At 40.5% G+C, this 21,306-nt stretch overlaps 2 protein-coding genes across 4 annotated transcripts in view; one reads left to right on the top strand and one right to left on the bottom strand.

Moving 5' to 3' along the window:
• LOC139367096 (trophoblast glycoprotein-like) overlaps positions 1-12,519 on the bottom strand; it is a 38,105-nt gene extending 25,586 nt beyond the window's left edge. Inside the window, exons 1-2 of one of the 3 annotated variants that reach the window (XR_011626843.1) lie at positions 10,934-12,509; positions 10,537-10,626 (exon numbers count right to left, since the gene is read on the bottom strand). Coding sequence is in view for 2 of the 3 variants with exons in the window: in XM_071105141.1 (XP_070961242.1) it covers positions 10,876-12,006 (1,131 nt within the window). In the remaining variant the exon portion in view is untranslated. Of the gene's footprint in view, positions 1-10,252 lie in introns of those variants that run through there. The other 2 variants (XM_071105149.1, XM_071105141.1) reach the window with 2 other exon arrangements.
• Positions 12,520-18,907: 6,388 nt separating this feature from the next.
• Positions 18,908-21,306, top strand: part of LOC139367090 (inhibitor of Bruton tyrosine kinase-like) — a 42,490-nt gene continuing 40,091 nt past the window's right edge. Inside the window, exons 1-2 of the mRNA XM_071105128.1 lie at positions 18,908-19,092; positions 20,227-21,170. Of these exons, the coding sequence (XP_070961229.1) occupies positions 20,841-21,170 (330 nt within the window). The 5' untranslated portion in view covers positions 18,908-19,092; positions 20,227-20,840. The remainder of the gene's footprint in view (positions 19,093-20,226; positions 21,171-21,306) is intronic.

Below are 21,306 nucleotides of genomic sequence, written 5' to 3'. Positions count from 1 at the left end.
GGGACCGTACAATTATCTGTATGTGTGGTGTACAGAGATGAGTCATTCACTAATCATGTTAAACACTATTATTGCACACAGAGGGAATCCCCCTCCCCTACCTTTATAATACCCTAATACCCTACCCGTAGTCTGAAACCCTAACCCCATCACACTCTCCCCTACCTTTTTATAATACCCGTTACCGTAGTCTGAAACCCTAACCCCATCACACTCTCCCCTACCTTTATAATACCCGTTACCGTAGTCTGAAACCCTAACTCCATCACACTCTCCCCTACCTTTATAATACCCGTTACCGTAGTCTGAAACCCTAATCCCATCACACTCTCCCCTACCTTTATAATACCCGTTACCATAGTCTGAAACCCTAACCCCATCACACTCTCCCCTACCTTTATAATACCCGTTACCGTAGTCTGAAACCCTAACCCCATCACACTCTCCCCTACCTTTATAATACCCGTTACTGTAGTCTGAAACCCTAACCCCATCACACTCTCCCCAACTTTATAATACCCGTTACCGTAGTCTGAAACCCTAACCCCATCACACTCTCCCCTACCTTTATAATACCCCTGTTACCAAAGCCGGGCGCCGAAGACGTGGCTGTTGATTAAGATCTCACCTCGTGGGGCATCTCTGATTCAGAGAGGTTGGGTTAAATGCGGAAGACATATTTCAGTTAAATACATTCAGTTACTTATTATATTTGTACTTGTTTACTTATTTAGGCTAGCCATAACAAAAGGGTTGAATACATATTGACTCAAGATATTACATATACAGTACATGTTTTATTAATTTGTAAACATTTCAAAACACATAATTCCACTTTGACATTGTGTGTAGGCCAGTGACAGTAAATCTCATTGGAATAAAACAATAAAATGTGTGTGGAGAGGTTGGTTTGGAAGGTTTACGCTCTCTAGATCAGGGCTCTCCAAACCTGTTCCTGGAGAGTTACCATCCTGTAGGTTGGACACCCCATCCTAGAGCAGGGTTGGACACCCCTACTCTAGATTTTCGTACTGCATAAGCTTCGTTGCTATCTTGCCATGGCTTTGTCGGGGTAGATTGTAAGTTAAACTTGTGTAAATCAGTCATGGTCAAAAGATAGACTAATAAAGGAAATAGAGGAAATAACAGCACAGGTGGATGGCAATAAAACTACTATAGAGGAAAAATAAAAATAATTGGAGGAACTTATTCAAGAACAATCAAGTGTAATTTATCACAAAAATAAAGTGAATTGGATGGAAAATTGTGAAAAATGCACAGAATGTTTCTTGAATCTTCAACATAGAAATGCTACCAAAAATAATCTACAGAAACTCGTTACAAACGAAGGAGTCATCCAATGATTCATAAAATTATATTTTGAAAGAGGAAGCAAAATATTTTAAGCATATGTTTACTTTTCAATCTCCACTGAAAGATGTTAACTTTAAGGACTTCTTTCCTAATAATAATAATCTAAAATGAACTAAATGTACAGAAAGACTTGTGTGAAGGTCATCTTAGAGAGGAGGAACATCTTGAGGCAATTAAATCATTTCAGCCTGGAAAAACACCAGGGCTTGGTGGTATACTAGTAGAGGTATATCAGACCGTTTTTGATGTACTCAAAGATCCATTATTAGCATGTTTAGACTATTGTGTACTCAGCAAGGTCTGATGTCATTACTACTAAAACAGGACCAAGGTGGTAGGTATAAAGATCCATGCCTCTTACACTGCAATGTTGTGAAAATCCTGGCAAAGAAAATGATTAAAAAAGGTTTTACCAGATAATATAAAACAATTAATTGAAACGGTAGCACATTATGAAACATCAAATATGCAGGACCAGGCCTGGTCTTCATAGCAGATTTTGAAAATACTTTCGATAAAGTACAACTAGAATTTATATATAAATGCCTGGACTATTTTAAATTTGGTGAATCTCTTATACAATGGGTTAAATTACAGTGGGGAGAACAAGTATTTGATAACCTGCAAATCGGCAGTGTTTCCTACTTACAAAACATGTAGAGGTCTGTAATTTTTATCATAGGTACATTTCAACTGTGAGAGACGGAATCTAAAGCAAAAATACAGAAAATCACGTATGATTATTAAAAAGTGAATTTGCATTTTATTGCATGACATAAGTATTTGATCACCTACCAACCAGTAAGAATTCCGGCTCTCACAGACCTGTTAGTTTTTCCTTTAAGAAGCCCTCCTGTTCTCCACTCATTACCTGTATTAACTGTACCTGTTTGAACAAATTACATACCTGGTATTCATTAGGTCGACCGATTAAATCGTAATGGCCGATTAATTAGGTCAGATTTCAAGTTTTCATAACAATCGGAAATCGATATTTTTGGACACCGATTATTTTTTACACCTTTATTTAATCTTTATTTAACTAGGCAAGTCCATTAAGAACACATTCTTATTTTCAATGATGGCCTAGGAACGGTGGGTTAACTGCCTCGTACTGAACGACAGATTTTTACCTTGTCAGTTCGGGGGATTCAATCTTGCAACCTTACAGTTAACTAGTCCAACGCTCTAACCACCTGATTACATTGCACTCCACGAGGAGACTGCCTGTTACGCGAGTGCAGTAAGCCAAGGTAAGTTGCTAGCTAGCATTAAACTTATCTTATAAAAAACAATCAATCAATCATAATCACTAGTTAACTACACATGGTTGATGATATTACTAGTTTATCTAGCGTGTCCTGCGTTGCATATAATCGATGCGGTGCGTATCGTTGCTCGAATGTGTACCTAACCATAAACATCAATGCCTTTCTTAAAATCAATACACAGAAGTATATATTTTTAAACCTGCATATTTAGCTAAAAGAAATCCAGGTTAGCAGGCAATATTAACTTGGTGAAATTGTATCACTTCTCTTGCGTTCATTGCACGTAAAGTCAGTGTATATGCAACAGTTTGGTCGCCTAATTTGCCAGAATTTTACGTAATTATGACATAACATTGAAGGTTGTGCAATGTAACAGGAATATTTAGACTTATGGATGCCACCCGTTAGATAAAATACAGAACGGTTCCGTATTTCACTGAAAGAATAAACGTCTTGTTTTCGAGATGATTCAGATTCGAGCATATTAATGACCTAAGGCTCATATTCCTGTGTGTTATGTTATAACTAAGTCTATGATTTGATAGAGCAGTCTGACTGAGGGATGGTAGACGGCAGCAGGCTTGTAAGCATTCATTCAAACAGCACTTTTGTGCATTTGCCAGCAGCTGTTTATGACTTCAAGCCTATCAACTCCCAAGATTAGGCTGGTGTAACCGATGTGAAATGGCTAGCTAGTTAGCAGGGTGTGCGCTAATAGCGTTTCAAACGTCACTCGCTCTGAGACTTGGAGTGGTTGTTCCCCTTGCTCTGCATGGGTAACGCTGCTTCGAGGGTGGCTGTTGTCGTTGTGTTCCTGGTTCGAGCCCAGGGAGGAGCGAGGAGAGGGACGGAAGCTATACTGTTACACTGGCAATACTAAAGTGCCTATAAGAACATCCAATAGTCAAAGGTTAATGAAATACAAATGGTATAGAGAGAAATAGTCCTATAATAACTACAACCTAAAACTTCTTACCTGGGAATATTGAAGACTCATGTTAAAAGAAACCACCAGCTTTCATATGTTCTCAAGTTCTGAGCAAGGAACTTAAACATTAGCTTTCTTACATGGCACATATTGCACTTTTACTTTCTTCTCCAACACTTTGTTTTTGCATTATTTAAACCAAATTGAACATGTTTCATTATTTATTTGAGGGTAAATTGATTTTATTGATGTATTATATTAAGTTAAAATAAGTGTTCATTCAGTATTGTTGTAATTGTCATTATTACAAATAAATAAATACAAATCGGCCGATTGATCGGTATCGGCTTTTTTTGGTCCTCCATTAATCGATATCGGTTTCGGCGTTGAAAAATCATAATCGGTTGACCTCTAGTATTCATATCTAAAAAAATATAAATGCACTTACCACAACCAATTTCAATAGAAAGTTAGTTAAAATAGACAAGTTTCTGCAACCCCGGAGAGGTCTATTTATAGAAAAATTACATTTATTAACTCTTTGGTCCTATCACAGTTTACTTACTTCCAATGAGACCACCAGCTCTTCAGGACGACTGTGGGATCACACTCTCCGTAGCCGATGTGAGTAAGACCTTTAAACAGGTGAACATTCACAAGGACGCAGGGCCAGACGGATTACCAGGATGTGTAGTCCGAGCATGAGCTCTGGCAAGTGGCAAGAGTATTCACTGACATTTTCAACCTGTCTCTGACCAAGTCTGTAATACCTACATGTTTCATGCAAACCACCATAGTCCATGTGCCCAAGAACACCAAGGCAACCTGCCTAAATGACTACCAACCCATAGCACTCACGTCTGTAGCCATGAAGTGCTTTGAAAGGCTGGTCATGGCTCACATCAAGAACATCCTCCCTGATACCCTAGACCCACTCCAATTCGCATACCGCCCCAACAGCTCCACAGATGACACAATCTCAATCACACTCCACACTGCCCTTTCCCACCTGGACAAAGGGAACACATGTGAGAATGCTGTTCATTGACTACAGCTCAACACCATAGTGCCCACAAAGCTCATCACTAAGACCCTGGGACTAAACAACTGGATCCTGGACTTCCTGAGGGGCCACCCTCAGGTAGTAAGGGTAGGCAACAGCACGTCTGCCACGATGATCCTCAACACTGGGGCCCCTCAGGGGTGTGTACTTAGTCCCCTCCTATACTCCCTGTTCACCCACGACTGTGTGGCCAAACATGACTCCAACACCATCATTAAGTTATACCAGGCGTCAGCGCAAGGCCCTAAAAATTGCCAGCCTCCAGCCACCCTAGTCATAGACTGTTCTACCCCCAAGCCATAATTTCTCCTGAACAGCTAATCAAATGTCTACCCGGACAACGTGCATTGACCCCCTGTACATAGCCTCATTATTGTTATTTTTATATAACTCTTCAGTTTATTTAGTAAATACTTTAACACTTATTTTTCTTAACTGCATTGTTGGTTAAGTGCTTGTAAAGTAAGCATTTCACTGTAAGGTCTACACCCCGGTTGTATTCGGTGAATTTAGTAATGGCCCCGCCTACTCCAGATGACTCCTTTTGTAAATCATATGGGCAAAAAATATTTTGCATTATTTGGAACACTAAGCCAGACAAAATTAAACATGCCTATTTATGTAATAAATATGAGTTTGAGGGGCTCAAATAATTAAATATTAAAGCATTAAACCTCTCATTAAAAGCTTCACTCATACATAAATTATATTTAAACCCGAACTGGTTCTCTAGTAGATTATTAAGGTTTATAATTTGTTAAAAAATTGCCATTTTGCCTTTATACAGACTGCAACTTCTCATTTCCGATTAATTTAAAGTGAAACGTTGTTCAAAGTATCGCCCTTTCTTAAACAAGCCATATAAAGCTGGTTACAATTTCAATTTTATCCCCCAGAAAAATATATATTACAACAAATATTATAGTTAGGTGAAACTCAAATATACTGATTTATAAAAACACATTGCTTATAGATTAAAAATGTTTTATTAATGATATTTTGAATAGGAATGGTGGATTTATAGGCAGTTTTCGAAAATATATGGGAAAGTTTGCTCAGTCCAAAGTTAATCAACTGATTGCAGCATTACCGCAGAAATGGAGGAGGCAAGTGGAAGAAGGTAGGAAACGTGTTTGTCTGCCATATATTAAAGATACAAATAGTCTGAAAAAGGTCGGCATAAATAGAAAAATATACCAGTTTAATTTGAGGACAAAAAATGTTGACAGCTGCGCCAAATAGCTGGGAAGAGATTTTCGATGTACCGATTCCATGGCACATGGGATATGAACCGATACAAAAAACAATACTTGATTCAACAGTTCGAGTTTTTCCAATTTTAATTATTATACAAAATTCTTGCCAAAAACAGAATGCTATATAATCGGGCACCCACAAATCTCAGATCTGCATATTTTGATGTGACGAGACATGTAGCTTCTGGTCACAGATTCAGGAATGACAACAACAACAAAAAACACAACATTAATTAAAAATTAACCCTACAAATAGCATTGCTGGGCGATTTGGAAAGTCATAGTAAATCAATCAATAATATAATAATACTTGTCGGAAAGGTTTTCATCTTTAGCTCAAAGTCGGTGGATACCACGCGATTAGAAAGATTCTAAATGAATGTAAAACATCACAGCATAGCTGAAAAATATGACATGAGGGTGGTCTATGGTGATAGGTGGAATGCCGCTCTAGGCGAAACCAAAAAAGTAAGCAAAATGACATTGAAAAAGTTTTTAAAAAATACATATTTTCCAGAAGCTGAAGTTAGGTTAAATTTAAATTGTGAATCAAATTGAAAATATATTTTCCATATGTTTAACATTTTCTGGGTGTTGAACAATACATAATTTCCAGACGATGAAATCAGGTTAATGTTCAGTTCTGAATGAAAATAGGCTACTTTATTTTCCGTATGTTGAAAATATGTATTTTCTATATCTATTTTATGGATGTTGAAATCAGGCACATTTTGGGCTCTGAATGAAAGTAGAAAATAAATAATTTATAGACTTGTGTGTTTGGGCCAAATCAAGGCTGGTCCAGACCGGACCAAAGACCATTGTCTGTCGATGTGGAAATTAAGTCCAAATGACTGTACGCGCTTACCTAGCGTTGCCTGAAATGTAATTTTATGAATGCCCATCTATGTGGTAAGTCTGCTGGATAAAAAAAAGATGTCCAAAAGATGTCTGCTCTTGCTTATTGGGTATCCTACCATGTTGGCCAGCAATGGAATTTTATGGGGCGGCTGGGTAGCCGTTGGACTAGTAACCGGAAGGTTGCAAGTTCAAATCCCCGAGCTGACAAGGTACAAATCTGTCGTTCTGCTCCTGAACAGGCAGTTACCACTGTTCCTAGGCCGTCATTGAAATAAGAATTTGTTCTTAACTGACTTGCCTAGTTAAATAAAAATGGAATTTTATGAATGCCCATCCATGTTGTAGGCCCACCGTTCGTAAAATGGGCTGATGCATTGGCTTTATTAGTCCTGCCTAATCCATTTGGCGATTTAAGCACTGAAAATCAGCTACCCAAATTTCAAGCAGTTATCGTGAGCCTAATTGCAATGTCTTTACACAGCGGGAAATGCAGAAGTATTTTCTTTTTCGCTATGATCAGCTTGTCAAAAAATGATGGATACAAACTTGAAATCACTGATAATTTCAATGGGGTGAAACTCCTGGACAATAGTTGTGATTGTCCATTCCATATTGTTTATTTTACTTTGACCTGTCCTGTTTTTAGGACATGTTTTGTTGATGTGATAGTACATTTTTTATTTGATTGAGCGCCATTTAGGTTAGGCTATTTGATCAGAGAAACCTGCATAATGTAAAAAGTGTCCGTTTCATTGCATTGTCATACATTTTATCTCCAGCCTGTAGACCACAGAAAAGGTCACATACTCTTTCTACCATATCCTATATCTGCTACATGATTTATGTTAGATTATTTATTTGACGCAACGTTGGTGGAGTGCCTTAGCATGCGTCTCTCCAACAGCACCCTGGTGAGGCGCGCTGGGAAAGGACAAGCAAAATATTTTTGCGCCCCTGCCTTTGATAAAGCGGGCACTGCTTGTCACAGAGGCATCAAAGCTCACCTAAAAAGCCAATATGCCTCTGGTTAAGATAAATTGTCATTGTTTTTGGGCAGAATTATGTGCTGTTTTATGTGTTGTTGGAGGCGCGTCTTGGTCAGTTTACCTCAAATTCCGCCCTTGTCAATCAAACCTGCCGAATGAGATGGCTGGCCATGATGGGATGGGCTGAGAGTAGCTGAGGGGTGGGATTAAGGAGATCGGTAATGATATTACTGAAAACACTACATATATTGCAGAGTTGCAAAGAAAAAGCCATATCTCAGACTGGCCAATAAAAAGAAAAGATTAAGATGGGAAAAACAACACAGACACTGGGCAGAGGAATTCTGTCTAGGCCAGCATCCGGAGTCACCTCTTCACTGTTGAGACTGGTGTTTTGTGGGTACTATTTAATCAAGCTGACAGTTGAGGACTTGTGAGGCGTCTGTTTCTCAAACTCGACACTAATGTACTTGTCCTCTTGCTCAGTTGTGCACCAGGGCCTCCCAATCCTCTTTCTATTCTGGTTAAAGCCAGTTTAGAAGAAAGTTATTTATTTCTCGCCATTTTGAGCCTGTAATCTAACCGACAAATGCTGATGCTCCAGATACTCAACTAGTCTAAAGAAGGCCAGTTTTATTGCTTCTTTAATCAGCACAAGTTTTCAGCTGTGCTAACATAATTGCAAAACGGTTTTCTAATGCTCAATTAGCCTTTTGAAATGATAAACTTGGATTAGCTAATACAACGTGCCATTGGAACACAGGAGTGATGGTTGCTGAGAATGGGCCTCTGTACACCTATATAGGTATTCCATTAAATATCAGCCGTTTCCAGCTACAATAGTAATTTACAACATTAACAATGTCTACAATGTATTTCTGATCAATTTGATGTTATTTTAATTGACCAAAAAAAAAGTACTTTTCTTTCAAAAACATGGACATTTCTAAGTGACCCCCAAACTTTTGAACAGTAGTGTGTATATAAAATAAATAGCAATGGTGGTTGGCTGGAAAGGAACTAAGATGAATGACAAAAACACTGAATTCCTGAAATGGATAGCCTCTACTTCTGATACCTTATTGGCTTATTTAAAAGCAAACAATGCCTTGGGTAGATTGATTGCAGACGTAATACGTGATAGGCCTATATATTTTAAACTCATCTCCATAGTCAATCCTGGGTTAAAATGTATCTACTGGATAATGGTTTTAATGCATTATCCTTGTTGGACCCTGTACACAGACTGTCTTTGTATTGAAAGTGAGGTATGAAGAAACATGGTTAACACCCACACACTGCATAAAATTTGGACACAAAATCTCTATGATCACAAACCTGGAAAATACAAAAACAGTTTACACAAGGGCCACTTTTTAACGTTCAAACACATTGCCTGAAAAGCACATATCACTAGTGACTGAGGGGGGTCTGGTATTGTTACGGTAAGAGGATACAGTAGCTCAGGGCTATGCAAAGATAGTAGTTAGTTGTGCACAGAGACTGTTTCTGTTAGCTCATACTACCTCTCCCGTGGTCTTCTATGTGCATGGTGAGGTAATGGCCAGGTATATATATATATATGTTTTTACTCACACATTCACCAATTGTGCAGTTACTTTACCATCCAAATTATATGTCGACTATCCCTGACCACATTCACTGTAAAATAATGTTCCACATTTGATATTTACTCATCCATACTGACACCAGAAACAGATCAGTGTTTAGTTAGCAGGAAAGGAAACAATACTTGAAAATGAGATACTTTAATGCCACACCCCTAAAACAGTGCAGATTAAAGCAGAGTTTGAGCTAATTTTCATACCATACTGCCTGTAGAGTGCCCTCCTGGTAAGAAACTTGGGTACTGTGTACCTTCCTTAGCATTTGTCAGGAAACACAGCACTTAACTTCCCCCTTTTGCAGCTGTTTGCACTCACAACGCTGGAATGCTTTGAATGAGTGCCATTCCTGTACTTGAACCAAAGAGCTTGTTCACTGACCATTGGCTAGACGTCAAAATAATATTTTGGATGGTTCGGCGCTATGCAATTATTTGGCTATCGTGCCAGGGATTTCTAACCAAATCCTTGCAGGGATGAAATTGGACAGGAACATTCCTTCACATCTAGATTCTAGATGAATTACCTTTAATTGGAAAGTATTTCAAAATCAATTAATCTTCAAAGTCATTCTACCACCTTCGAAAGTCCCAGTTAGCCTTTTCCTCACCTCCTTAAGAGTAAAATTTGGACACAATGGCTTCTACCTGTAATGTCTCATATGCACGAGCTGACAGAGAGCTTGTTAAATGTATAGAAGTGACATGTAAAGTATTGCCTGTGTGGTATGGTTGGTACCGACTGTAGCATGATGAACTGTCTGCTGCATGTGTTTGAATCTGCAATGAGTGTGCACTTCTCCATTTCATGACCCTGAATCTCTGCTGCCCAAAATACCTCCACATTCCTCAGTCTCTGGAGTTTAAAGGACCTCAATCGAGAAAGGAAAACAGTAACGCAATACATTTTATTCAGCTGTACATCATGAAAAATGTTGATAATGTCCACCGAACAAGTGCAATACTAGTGAGATTATTAAAGCACTTGCTAATTTATCACATTATATTAAAAAGGAATGAAGACATCTAAACAAGCATAGCAACACTGTACAGTGGGAGGAAAGTGGAAACAAAAATGTGATTCAAATATAACCAGCAGAAAGGATATAGATGTGTGTGTGTATATAGCCTAGTTACTACCAGTCAAAATAAGTCTGTTAGAGTTTTACGTACCATCCTTTTTTGCTCAAGGGAGGGAACATTTTATATTACAGAGAGCCCACTCACAAACCCCATCTGAGTCATGATTCTCAATCCATGGAACTGCATGAAAAGGAGTAAAAACAAATAATCAGACACTGCGTTGCAGGGGCCAAGGGCATGCGTGGTGGCAGATTGTGGGTCGTCATGACTGAGGAGTCATAACTGCTGTGGAAGTCTGGACAGTGCCATGGAGGGGGTTGCAGGCAGGCTGGAGCACTCCGGAACTAAAGAGTTGCTCCTGTATCTCTTGCTCATAACATGTCATAATGCCTCAGTCACTGTGGGGCCCTGGCTTACATAGCAGTCCTCTTAAATGTCTGAGTTGAGGCTGAGGTTGGCCAACCTGGGGTCCGAGTTGATCTCATACCTGTAATGGTAGCCCTCCATGTGGTCCCTGCATGCGTCCCGAATATTGTATATCCACCGCTTGATCCCCTTCCTGTTGAGGTAGAGGACCAACAGAAAGATCACTCCAATCAAGGCCAGCACCATGCCCAGAAAGACATACGAGGTCTCCAGCACACCTTTCATTTCACCTGAAAAGGTACACTCCAACTCTTTTATCTGGAGCAATGGTAACTGCCTCAGAACCTCAGGGTCAGAACAGGTCATATTCTGCTTGTCTGTGACCTGCTCAGAGCTTTTCAGCCAGGCCACAAGGTCCTCGATATTGCAGTCACAGAGCCAAGGGTTTCCTGCCAGATGCACCTGAAGCCCAGGCTTGAGGCTGAAGTCCATCAATGTAGTGTTGGGTAGTTCCCTCAGGGCATTGTCCCTCAAGTCTAACTCACGAAGCAGAGGAACACTCAGCGTCCCATTCTGGATGAAAATGAGGGAGTTGTTTTGTAGGTTGAGGATGGTGAGGTTGGAGAGGCGGGAGAACATGTCCTCAGGGAGGACCACCAGGTCATTGTTGGACAGGTCTAAGCGGGTAAGTTGAAGGGCTCCGCCACTCCGTAGCAGACTGAAGAGCTCACCCATGGAAGTATGGTTGTAAAAAGCCCTGCTGAGGTTAAGGTCCAGCAGTTTGTTGTAATCAGAGAAGGCTTGAGCACTAAAATGCAGAATCCTGTTGTTACTCAAGTCTAGCAGCCTGAGATTTGGCAAGTTGTTGAATACATTGTGGTCCACCAGCTCCACCTGGTTTCCTGTGAGATACAAGTCTGTTAACTGCTCAAGGGGCACAGGGAAAGACACAGCTGTGAGATGGGAAATGTTGTTCCCTGTAATGAACAGGGTTTTAGTGTTTGCTGGCAATGGCTGTGGAACCGCGAATAAGCCCTGGTTCAAACATTTGACCGTGGATGTGAAACAGACGCATTTGTCAGGACAGGCTGAATTTGAAACAAGGACAGCAAAGAAAAACCACAAACGAAGTAGAGTCGTATTCTCTCGGGTTTCTTCAAGTTTACAACATAACAATGAGCTAATAAAACGCATTTTCTCACCCGTGGTTCCAATGAGTCTGATAGATGAAACGAAGCACAACGCGTAGAACGTGTACAAATGTTTTTTCCCCCCGAGTCACACAATCCACCTTCAAGTTCCTGTCCTCCACATGCAAAATGCTACTTTTCAACCCTTTTCCTGAAGGAAATAGCTTCACTTCCGATTTAAACTGGGTGGCAACGATTACATTCATTAGCTAAACAGCATCCTCGCATACATTTACGAAGAGAAAAGTTTTTGTTGCCATCCAGTCTCTCACCATGCTCATCGTGTTAGTGGGGCTTTCAAATCCGGTTGACGTTCGTTTTATCGCAGTTCTCACTAAAATGTATTCGCACACGCTCGAGTCAGCCTTTGACGTGAAGTGCGTAAACAGCCATTAGATTTCGAGGAGTCCAATAAAGCACATAAAACACGATATAATGTTCGAACAAAAGTATCTGAGCACACTTGGTCCAACGATGCTTCTCTCGAATCAAAAGAATAGACCCTTCTCCAAGTGGGGTATGCGAAAAAATTAGTCCGCGACGGCCAAACCACTGCAAGGCTTAGGCTATACCATGTTCCATTACAATGGGTGAGCAATGAAGCTTTTGTAACTTAATGTTGGCATTCAACAAATTCAATATTTGTTATATATCCTTATAATTGCTCACATTTCTTGTTTCCTTTATTTATTTAAATGTATATACAATCACAATATGTGCAGTCTCTATTGGGCATTTGCCTAATGGTCAAGAAAATGTTATGGGTGTGCACCAAATAAACCACTGCTTCATAGCAGAAGTAGCCTAGTTTAATCTAATGAAAGGTTTTCCATCCAAAATCAAACACATCATCAACTATACTCAATTATTGGAAACTGTAAACAAGTATTGCATATTATTTAATATAATTAGTTACATCTCAGATACATTGTAGATATCAGGGCCACTCAGCCAATGTGCTGGAGAGCTAAGGGAATGCAGTTTTAAACCTCATAACACAAGAACCCATTAGTCTTAGACTTTATGATTCAATTGAAAAATGATTGTCAAGTGAAAATCCATCACTTTGGTTGTGTAATGCACTTCCTCACTTAGTGTAGGCTATTATATGCTTTTAGAGGGGAATGACAATCAAAAGATAGAGCATAATGTGGGTGGTTTAATGTACTATAGCCTACTGGGCTGTGCTTTTTTGAATAGCCAGCAGTAAAATATGAGCATAGCCAGCTGTGGGAAGTAGGGGTTCTGAGGGTGCTGCAGATAATATATATATATATATATATATATATATATATGTATAATATAATAATAATAATAATAATAATAATAAATAAAATCTGACTTTTTTTTTGTCCCACAAAATTAGTGAACTAGAACCCCCTCACCCGACAGCACCCCCAACCCAGAACATCTTCCCGCGGCCATACATGTGTCATTTTAGACGGTGATCGTTAATTTATATTAGTCAACAGCCAATATATAATCCTAACTGATTGATGAGGAGCACAAAGTCCCCAGGGTCCAGGGCATAACACTGATGAAGTTCTGGGGTGGAGAGAAACCAAGCACTGCTGTTAGTGTGTGTGTGTGTGTGTGTGTGTGTGTGTGTGCTTTTTTTCTTCATCAGAAATAAATGTTTATGTGTACGTTTTATGTGTGTGTGTAAAATATTACTGTTCTTAGATGTGTATTAAAAAAATGTTTCCCCCTGCAAAACGCTATGTACAGTGCCTTGCGAAAGTATTCGGCCCCCTTGAACTTTGCGACCTTTTGCCACATTTCAGGCTTCAAACATAAAGATTTAAAACTGTATTTTTTTGTGAAGAATCAACAACAAGTGGGACACAATCATGAAGTGGAACGACATTTATTGGATATTTCAAACTTTTTTAACAAATCAAAAACTGAAAAATTGGGCGTGCAAAATTATTCAGCCCCCTTAAGTTAATACTTTGTAGCGCCACCTTTTGCTGCGATTACAGCTGTAAGTCGCTTGGGGTATGTCTCTATCAGTTTTGCACATCGAGAGACTGAAATGTTTTCCCATTCCTCCTTGCAAAACAGCTCGAGCTCAGTGAGGTTGGATGAAGAGCATTTGTGAACAGCAGTTTTCAGTTCTTTCCACAGATTCTCGATTGGATTCAGGTCTGGACTTTGACTTGGCCATTCTAACACCTGGATATGTTTATTTTTGAACCATTCCATTGTAGATTTTGCTTTATGTTTTGGATCATTGTCTTGTTGGAAGACAAATCTCCGTCCCAGTCTCAGGTCTTTTGCAGACTCCATCAGGTTTTCTTCCAGAATGGTCCTGTATTTGGCTCCATCCATCTTCCCATCAATTTTAACCATCTTCCCTGTCCCTGCTGAAGAAAAGCAGGCCCAAACCATGATCCTGCCACCACCATGTTTGACAGTGGGGATGGTGTGTTCAGGGTGATGAGCTGTGTTGCTTTTACGCCAAACATAACGTTTTGCATTGTTGCCAAAAAGTTCAATTTTGGTTTAATCTGTTTCATTCTTCCACATGTTTGGTGTGTCTCCCAGGTGGCTTGTGGCAAACTTTAAACAACACTTTTTATGGATATCTTTAAGAAATGGCTTTCTTCTTGCCACTCTTCCATAAAGGCCAGATTTGTGCAATAAACTACTGATTGTTGTCCTATGGACAGAGTCTCCCACCTCAGCTGTAGATCTCTGCAGTTCATCCAGAGTGATCATGGGCCTCTTGGCTGCATCTCTGATCAGTCTTCTCCTTGTATGAGCTGAAAGTTTAGAGGGACGGCCAGGTCTTGGTAGATTTGCAGTGGTCTGATACTCCTTCCATTTCAATATTATCGCTTGCACAGTGCTCCTTGGGATGTTTAAAGCTTGGGAAATCTTTTTGTATCCAAATCCGACTTTAAACTTCTTCACAACAGTATCTCGGACCTGCCTGGTGTGTTCCTTGTTCTTCATGATGCTCTCTGCGCTTTTAACGAACCTCTGAGACTATCACAGTGCAGGTGCATTTATACGGAGACTTGATTACACACAGGTGGATTGTATTTATCATCATTAGTGATTTAGGTCAACATTGGATCATTCAGAGATCCTCACTGAACTTCTGGAGAGAGTTTGCTGCACTGAAAGTAAAGGGGCTGAATAATTTTGCACGCCCAATTTTTCAGTTTTTGATTTGTTAAAAAAGTTTGAAATATCCAATAAATGTCGTTCCACTTCATGATTGTGTCCCACTTGTTGTTGATTCTTCACAAAAAAATACAGTTTTAAATCTTTATGTTTGAAGCCTGAAATGTGGCAAAAGGTCGCAAAGTTCAAGGGGGCCGAATACTTTCGCAAGGCACTGTATATAGAGTGGGGCAAAAAAGTATTTGGTCAGCTACCAATTGTGCAAGTTCTCCCACTTAAAAAGATGAGAGAGGCCTGTAATTTTCATCATAGGTACACTTCAACGATGACAGACAAAATTAGAAAAAAAAATCCAGAAAATCACATTGTAGGATTTTTAATGAATTTATTTGCAAATTATGGTGGAAAATAAGTATTTGGTCACCTACAAACAAGCAAGATTTCTGGCTCTCACAGACCTGTAACTTCTTCTTTAAGAGGCTCCTCTGTCCTCCACTTGTTACCTGTATTAATGGCACCTGTTTGAACTTGTTATCAGTATAAAAGACACTTGTCCACAACCTCAAACAGTCACACTCCAAACTCCACTATGGCCAAGACCAAAGAGCTGTCAAAGGACACCAGAAACAAAATTGTAGACCTGCACCAGGCTGGGAAGACTGAATCTGCAATAGGTAAGCAGCTTGGTTTAAAGAAATCAACTGTGGGAGCAATTATTAGGAAATGGAAGACATACAAGACCATTGATAATCTCCCTCGATCTGGGGCTCCGCGCAAGATCTCACCCCGTGGGGTCAAAATGATCACAAGAACGGTGAGCAAAAATCCCAGAACCACACGGGGGGACCTAGTGAATGACCTGCAGAGAGCTGGGACCAAAGTAACAAAGCCTACCATCAGTAGCACACTACGCCGCCAGGGACTCAAATCCTGCAGTGCCAGACGTGTCCCCCTGCTTAAGCCAGTACATGTTCAGGCCCATCTGAAGTTTGTTAGAGAGTATTTGGATGATTCAGAAGAAGATTGGGAGAATGTCATATGGTCAGATGAAACCAAAATATAACTTTTTGGTAAAAACTCAACTCGTCGTGTTTGGAGGACAAAGAATGCTGAGTTGCATCCAAATAACACCACACCTACTGTGAAGCATGGGGGTGGAAACATCATGCTTTGGGGCTGTTTTTCTGCAAAGGGACCAGGACAACTGATCCGTGTAAAGGAAAGAATGAATGGGGCCATGTATTGTGAGATTTTGAGTGAAAACCTCCTTCCATCAGCAAGGGCATTGAAGATGAAACGTTGCTGGGTCTTTCAGCATGACAATGATCCCAAACACACCGCCCGGGCAATGAAGGAGTGGCTTCGTAAGAAGCATTTCAAGGTCCTGGAGTGGCCTAGCCAGTCTCCAGATCTCAACCCCATAGAAAATCTTTGGAGGGAGTTGAAAGTCCGTGTTGCCCAGCAACAGCCCCAAAACATCACTGCTCTAGAGGAGATCTGCATGGAGGAATGGGCCAAAATACCAGCAACAGTGTGTGAAAACCTTGTGAAAACGTTTGACCTCTGTCATTGCCAACAAAGGGTATATAACAAAGTATTGAGATAAACTTTTGTTATTGACCAAATACTTATTTTCCACCATAACTTGCAAATAAATTAATTAAAAATCCTACAATGTGATATTCTGGATTTTTTTTCTCATTTTGTCTGTCATAGTTGAAGTGTACCTATGATGAAAATTAAAGGCCTCTCTTATCTTTTTAAGTGGGAGAACTTGCACAATTGGAGGCTGACTAAATACTTTTTTGCCCCACTGTATATATCCCATTGTTTAGCTGGAATAGAAGTATCCTGTATATTTAACATATAAATTATACCTATAATAAATCTAGCCTCATGCTATAGCGTTTAGTTGGGCTCGTGCCCAGTAGCACCCTATTCCCTGTATTGTACACTACTTTTGACCAGAGCCCAGATCTCATATGATGGTTAAATATAGGCCTATTTTTTGTATATTTAAGTACATAAATACATTTGTACAGTTCTTTATTAAAATGTAATTATGTGTCACATTTAACGGTGTAAAACTTTGTAGTGAGGCAGACATAACACTACATGGCCAAAGGTATGTGGACACCTGCTCGTCGAACATCTCATTCCAAAATCATATGCATTAATATGGAGTTCCCTTTGCTGTCACAACAGCCTCCACTCTTCTGGGAAGGATTTCCACTAGATGTTGAAACATTGCTGCGGGGACTTCCTTCCATTCATCCACAAGAGCATTAGTGAGGTCGGGCACTGAAGTTGGGCGATTAGGCCTGGCTCGCAGTTGGCTTTCCAATTAATCCCAAAGGTGTTCGATGGGGTTGAGGTCAGGGCTCTGTGCAGGCCAGTCAAGTTATTCCACACCAGTCTAGACTGACCATTTCTGTATGGACCTCGTTTTGTGCATGGGGGCACAAAACAGCCCCAGACCATTATTCCTCCTCCACCAAACTTTACAGTTGGCACTACATTTGGGCAGGTAGCTTTCTCTTAACATCCGCCAAACCCAGATTAGTCCGTCGGACTGCCAGGTGGTGAAGCGTGAATCATCAACCCAGAGAACGCATTTCCACTGCTCCAGAGTCCAATGGCGGCAAGCTTTACACCACTGCAGCGGACGTAGGACATTGCAAATGGTGATCTTAGGCTTGTGTGCGGCTGTTCGGCCATGTAAACCCATTTCATGAATCTCTTGACTAACAGTTATTGTGCTGACGTTGCTTCCAGAGGCAGTTTAGAATTCAGTAGTGAGTGTTGCAACCGAGGACAGATTATTTGTACATGCTACACACTTCAGTGCTTGGCGGTCCTGTTCTGTGAGCGTGTGTGGCCTACCACTTCGTAGCTGAGCTGTTGTTGCTCCTAGGCGTTTCCACTTCACAATAACAGCACTTACAGTTGACCGGGGCAGCTCTAGCAGGGCAAAAATTTGAGGAACTGACTTGTAGGAAAGCTGGCATCCTATGAAGGTGCCACATTCAAAGTCACTGAGGTCTTCAGTAAGGCCATTCCACTGCCAATGTTTGTCTATGGAGATCGCATGGCTGTGTGCTCGATTTCATACACCTGTCAGCAACGGGTATGGCTGAAATAGCACTCTTTCCTCATTAGTGGTGGTTTCTAATGACTGGCCTCCTGATCTTACTCAGCAGCAGAATTGTTCTCCTAGGATTAAGAAGAATAATGCTGCTATTGTAGCAAAAAAAGTAAATGTGTGACTAGAGAAGGAAAGACTCATCAATATGTAATTGTGTGTCAAGCCCTGGCGTAAACCCAACGTCTAACCCTAACTCCAACCTTTACCCCTTATCTATTCTTAACTGGAGCCCAAGTGACCATCATTTGAAACTAAGAGATGTGTCATTTTTCCTTTTCAGGAAACTTCATGCATTTATTACTTGAGGTCATGATGTATTATTTTCAAGTTGTAAACCAGTGGCCCAAGGGTAGGCAAACCTGGACCTACTCTGGGCACCCCCAGGACCAGAGAAACCAGTGATAAGGTAAAAACAACAACAACGTATTGTGTTGATATAACAATCAACACGTTCATGTAATTAGTCTACTCCCAACTCGTAACTCAGAGTAGGTGTCACTTTTCGTTAATTAAAAAACAGCCTATTTCTCCAAGCAGTGACGTCAATCATCGAGAGGAATTATTTAAGCGATTAAAGTGAAACCGTCCAATAGAAAACGGAATTGCAAGATCTTTCAACCAATCAGAAGTCTCCGTGTTGCCCAGCCTCCCTCTTTTTTGGATCCTTACTTAACTGTGGAATAGCATCTGTTTTGTTCAAATATCTAGGTTTAATAAGAGCATTTAGCGATGTTTATTTTTGAAACGATGACACAGTGGATGTGTATCATTGGCGCAAGCTTCATAAGCACTTTCGTCTTCATCTAGCGACAGGTGAGAAAGTGAAATGTGATCGTGGCAATCTATTTTCAATGCAACTCGCTAGCATAGCTAACCTAACTAAACATCATCACGTCAGTAACATCATTCAGACTTCGAGGGTCACATCAGAGTAACAACCAACGATACATTGTCACCTGTGCCGTATATAACAAGTTTTATTTAGATTAAAGTATTTGAGATATTGTCCAATATGTTAATGGTTTGTAGCTAATTTTCATTTTTCCAAGTTCAAATGCTAGCTAGCTATCAATGTAACGTTAGCAGGTAACTAGCCATGATTTAGATAATGAAAGACTAAGGAAACTGTTAAATCATGGTGGAAAAACGTTGGTGTACATGTATATAGCTGGTTGCAATAACACTGGATTACTTTGTAACTAGCAGCACAATGAATACAAATGGTGGCCTATTGTCTGGTGCAGTTCTCCCTAAGAGTCTTAACGTTACGGTAAACTAACTGTTAGTTAGCTAGCCAAGTAGCAAGTGGGGTAGATGGAAGCAGCAGCGACTGTATCCGCTTCTAACTTAGCTAATCAAGATATGTTAGCTATGTTCACTACACTGTGGATATTTTAATGCACACAGTACACCTGACAGGTATTTTGCAGACCAATGCGTCTTTATTTAAATACCTTTTTATTATACTCATGTTTTTCACTTTCACAACTCCAAACGGTAAATGATGTGGAAACAGTCAAACTGTTGCATGTTCCTGTTTTGATACCCATTTTCGTGTTACTAAAAAGTGTGTGCAATATTTTTGGCCTGGAGTCAATATACAGCCTAGCTCGGCTGCTATTATAGGCATAGTAGTGTCAAGTCAATTGATCCTTGATGGTTGTTTCTGCATATCTGGGGTGCTGAACTGCACGTTGACCTTTCAACATGTCTTGCTAGGTTTGAACCATTTCATCTATGTAGCATAGTACAGTTAAAGAGCAAGATGGGTATGTTGGATTTTCCAGAGCATGTATTTGTTCTTGGTGCTTTGAATAAGCTTGTTCTGTGGCTTTGTGGACACATTTAGTACATGCCAGGTTTATGTTGTGAAGCAGTTGTTTTCTCTGCCTTGCATGTACTTCCAGTGTTTTATAAACTAATAACTGTCCACCCTTTCTCCCCCAGGTTCCTAATACAATTATGGAGTTTTGAGAAGGGTTTTGTGTGTCTTGGGGGGGAAAGGGGGCCTTTCCCCTCAATTTGGATGGACTATTTGAAGGGACCTTCTGGAGGGTTAATGAACTTGTTGCCCTTTGTAAAATATTGTATTTAAAAAAATATATATAATAATAATTGTAAAAGGAGTAGGTATTTTTGGAAATATTTATAGTATATTTGTATTTTATATAAGTATAGTATTTATAGATGTTTATTTAATGAATTCCTGACGCCACTGAATGTTTCAAACACATTTGGTTGCGTTGAGCTTTGGGTTGACATGGTGGACTGAGATGACCTAAAACAAGGCCCTGGGGTTGCTAGGGTGCGGTGGAACCTCAACACAAGCACAATTCTAGCACCTCAAAACAATCTCCCACCTTTTTCTATTTTCTTCCGAGAGCAGCTACATTAAAACATTATAGTTTCAAAGTCAAACTGACTTGCCCTAAAGCGTTATCTTAGGGTTTGTTGTTGTACTGAAGGGTGTTTCAGTGTTTGTTTTAGAGTTTGAGGGGAGCAGGGTCTCCCTGACCGCGTTAGAGCGGGGAGTTCACAGCAAGGTTTAGAAGTCACTCAGGATGAGCGTGGTGATGGCAACCCCAGACTGCACGCCAAAATGCCGCTCCATGCGGCATGCAGATGAGGTGGTGGCGGCGCTGACGCAGGGTTCAGAGGGGCGCCTGCGGGCCTTCCTCAACACTCACTGCCACAACGCGGCCACACTGAGGGACGCCTTCGGCCGCACGGCCCTGCACCTGGCCGCCTCGCTGGGCAAGAGGGCCCTGTTGGAGTGGCTGCTGGAGAGGAAGAGCGCTGACCTCATGGTGAAGGACAAGGAGTCTGGCTGGACCGCCCTGCACCGCAGCGTCTTCTACGGACACATCCACTGCCTCATGTCACTTGTTAAGGTGAGTCTCACTGTGTGTTTCAGAACTAATGTAGAGATGACTGGGCCTCCTTTGGCCTCTACAACACAGTGGCAAGACAAAGGTATGTGAACCCTTTTGTATTATCTGGATTTCTGCATAAATTGGTCATCAAATT

This window comes from Oncorhynchus clarkii, chromosome 2 (genome assembly GCF_045791955.1).
Source record: "Oncorhynchus clarkii lewisi isolate Uvic-CL-2024 chromosome 2, UVic_Ocla_1.0, whole genome shotgun sequence".
Taxonomy (NCBI): Eukaryota; Metazoa; Chordata; class Actinopteri; order Salmoniformes; family Salmonidae; genus Oncorhynchus; species Oncorhynchus clarkii.
Note: the sequence above shows the minus strand (reverse complement) of the source record. Positions and strands in the feature narration are given on the sequence as shown.